The 3634-nt window shown below is 47.7% G+C and overlaps 1 protein-coding gene across 1 annotated transcript; it reads left to right on the top strand.

Annotated features, from left to right (window-relative positions):
- Window positions 1-2589: 2589 nt before the first annotated feature.
- T265_02337 (hypothetical protein) lies at window positions 2590-3105 on the top strand (the record flags this gene model as incomplete). The annotated part of the gene is made up of 2 exons (XM_009166551.1): window positions 2590-2826; window positions 2863-3105. The coding sequence occupies 2 exons, from the start codon at window positions 2590-2592 to the stop codon at window positions 3103-3105; spliced, it is 480 nt and encodes a 159-aa protein (XP_009164815.1).
- Between the last annotated feature and the right edge of the window lie 529 nt (window positions 3106-3634).

Below are 3634 nucleotides of genomic sequence, written 5' to 3'. Positions count from 1 at the left end.
GAACAGCTTTCTGATGTTCGGTTGCGAAAACTTAGAGGCGTTCAGCATCTTAAAGGGCACGGGATATACAGATTTACGGATCGATAGACGGGATCGAAGCTCCCACCCGCGTCAGTTCAGTTCATGTCCTTCAGCGGCTGATGTTCGCCTAAGAACTACAAGTGAAAAAAGGATGTAGCACTGCTCTTTAGGTTCTAAGCAAAGGGCACCAAGTTTTCGAGCACGAGGACTCGTATAGGTAGGCGTCCAATGGTGCTTTGAACACGGTTCTAGAAGGGGCGTGGACAACCGTCGGAGGAAGGTTATTCCACGCAGCCATTTCCCTAAACGGGGAAAATTTTCTAAATGAAAGTGTGCGCCCTGAGCTCGGAAGTCTTCTTGCTGTCTCCTCGGCATGTGTTTGCTGGGTCGACGGTGAAAAACCTGTTGGTCAAGCCTTGTTCCACACAGTGCATAAGTAAGGAAAAGATCCATTCAGAGGTGATAATCCAGGAAAGGGGGTCAAGCACCGCGAGACGCGTCTCGTAGCCCACGGGTTTGGGGCCGGCAACCACTTTCGCAGCATTTCGCTGGACACGCTCAGTGAAGGTTATGGCTTTGTTGCGTCCTTTGTAGACAACTTGGTTGGCATATTTAAGGTGCCGTCTGACCTAGTCCACATGGAGTATTTGGAAGTCCCCGAGATTAATACAGGAGAAGGTGAGCCGAACCATCCATAAAGTGGTAAACGTTTTTTGGAGCGATTTCTAATGGCGTAGTGAAAAGTCAAGTTTGAAGAGAGCCAGATACCCAAATCCTTTTTGGTGACTATCCTGATGATGTTTTCTGGTCCATGATCACCATGAACAAGAAATGCATTCGCTGAGTCACCACCGAATGACATATGGACGCACTTTTCATCATTGATATGAAGATTCCAATCATGCGACCACTACTTTGCAGCATCTACATGTATTTGGGGGGCAGTGGTATTTGAACCCCATGGGCTAAAGTCGCCAGCCAATTAATTAGACATGGACTTGAAATAACCGTGGAGGGTCGTTAACGTATATCAGAAATAGGAGTGGTCCCAAGACAGAGCCTTGAGGGACTCCTAAAATGAGTGGCGCTGGAGAAGATACGGTCAAGCTACCTTCCCTCGGAATGTTCTGTCTGAAAAGAACGCTTTAATCCAGTGTAGGGTTTTCTCTTGAATCCCATGAGAGTCGAGTTTATGAAGCTGTGGGACCTGTGGAACTCGACCGAATGCTTCTGAGAGGTCCAATAGCATGATGAAAAGACATGACATTCTTTCGGCCTTAGCTTGATTTAAGTTGCCCATAAGTACAAGCGTGTTCATCATGTAAAAGGTGTTTGGGGGGAACCCATGTTGCACCGAGGACACCAAGTTCTTAGTACTGAGGTCACTTAAGATGGTCCGCTTCAGAGTGCGTCCCATCACCTTGCATTCTACGTTAGTGAATCTAATAGACCTATAATTACCGGACGATAGTCGGTCAACAGTTTCAAAGACTGGCGTGACAATCGCTTCCTTTCAAGCAAAGGGAAGGTTGCCTTCGTCGAGAGACCAACGGGACACTAGGTAGAAATGCCTTGCCAGTGTGAGCGACGTTTCCTTCAAGATCCTTGGGTGGACCTCTTCTGGCCCTGAAGCGCTAAAGGGATTTGTATTGTGCAAGAGTTGACGAACTTCCTTCGTAAGGACTGAGCTGGTCAGAAGCCGCTAGTAGTTACGTCTTAAAAAGGTTGGGCGTGATGCAATCGCTGGGGCAGAATACAACCCCGTATGGTCTTGTATGTATCTTTGGAGACCATTATCGGGTCACCGGTGGGTTTCCCGCTTCTGTGTCTCGAAGAGAGGGTAGTTGGCTTGTTCCTGAGACGACGTCTCACGTATATGAACAGCACATTTCTGTTTTTCTGGGCGAGGTCCAGAATGGTGGCTTATTTTTCGTATGTTCCATTGGCGGATTTTCGATTTACAGTGGTTCGCATTTTAAGAAAAGCAAGCTCATCTTCTGTCTCCCGCAGTCAACTTTTTGGAAAATAGCTGATACCTCTTTTCCAGAAGACGCCAAATACCTTTAGGTAGTTTGCGGATCATCCTACTGCGCGCAAAAGCCTCGATCCTGTGTATCAATCGATGAATCCGTGAATCCGTGATTTTCTTGGAACAGATATCGCGTCAGCATCGTGAATATTCTGGACGATGGTTCTATATAAGCCTTCCACTGAAGCTGATCCCACTTTGACTTGTTCAAGAAAGATGTGCATTCCTAAGAAATATGCACGTAGGAGTTTCCAATCCATGTTGAAGTTTCGGGATTTCCGGCTTAATAGCACTTGAAATCATACGCCTGCACACATTAGACTTGTCAGACTCGATCAAATGCTCTCGAGAAGCCGACATAGGATAACGGGTACACGTGAGTCGTCTGCTTTTCACGCATAAAGCTCTGATAAGCTCTTTTAGAGGCTTCAATGCTCTGGTAACCATGATGCATCCTAATTTTTGTTTTCACGGACCAGCGGCTCCGCCCGCGGGTACTTTGATTTTCAACGGGTTAGCGTGCCCATCGTTCCGGTGCAATGTTGCTGCCGATTGATACGCGGAATGCTATTTACGAGAAGATTATCCAGGATGGTGTTTTGACGGCAAGAAATGATATTCGCCCCTGCTACAATCACCCAACTATTTCCACACGCAATCTTCATGTGATTAAAACTATGCGGTCACTGAAATCTCGCGGTTGGGTGCGTGAGCAGTACGCATGGCGGACCTACTACTGGTTCTTGACGAATGACGGTCTCACACACCTACGGGAGGTAAGCGCTTGGAGTAGCTTTGCCTACCCCTTTTAGGTCTTACATTTACCCTCGGATATCATTCCGGCCACTATGAAGCAACCGGCCAGGGATCTCCGCATGTTTGGGCAAGGAATGGAAGCCTCTGGGCGCGGTGCTCCTTCAGACGGCCGTGTTGCCTTTCGCCGTGGTACAGTCACTCCTGGAGCTCCCGGTTTTGGAGCACCAGGTAAGGAAGCCATGGTTGGCGAGGGCGAAGTTCACTTCCGTGGAGGATTTGGTCGCGGAAGACCTATGTAAAATGTTGGTTTGTCAATAGAAGTTTTGGCGGAATTTGACGCTTGCAATTACTTACTGTGGGCTACCAGTTGCAATTTCACTCTCTGGACCACTCGCAACCGCCACTCCCAACCCAACGCGACCAAGTTCCGTTACTGGTCCCCGTATACCATCCCCGGTAGAAAGCTATGCCTTGCTTTTCGATCGTTCAACCTGTGGTTTAGGGGATAGTGTTTGTATGCGTCAAAGTTGACAGTCAGTGGTCTTCCTGTGAAGCACTGCGTCTAGTTTCCAATTTCCTATGACTCGGTAGCCACTGATTTCAGTTAAACTTTCCACTGATTATCACCTCGTCGGTAACGGTACTTCGTGTAGTGGGCTGGTGTCACTAGCATTTGCTGGTACATTCCCTCACTGGCCTGCGTAATTGTCCCTCTTCAGCCGAGGGTGCCCATTAGCAGGTTTGATTTCTACTTGAGCATTTTGACTCAAAAATCCACCTCTGTTCCATAGTCTTGTATTTTAGCCTGTTCCATAATCTATTCTGTAG

The sequence above is a fragment of the Opisthorchis viverrini genome (genome assembly GCF_000715545.1).
Source record: "Opisthorchis viverrini unplaced genomic scaffold opera_v5_28, whole genome shotgun sequence".
Lineage (NCBI taxonomy): Eukaryota > Metazoa > Platyhelminthes > Trematoda > Opisthorchiida > Opisthorchiidae > Opisthorchis > Opisthorchis viverrini.
The sequence above is the reverse complement of the archived record's forward strand: the minus strand, read 5'-3'. Positions and strand labels throughout refer to the sequence as shown.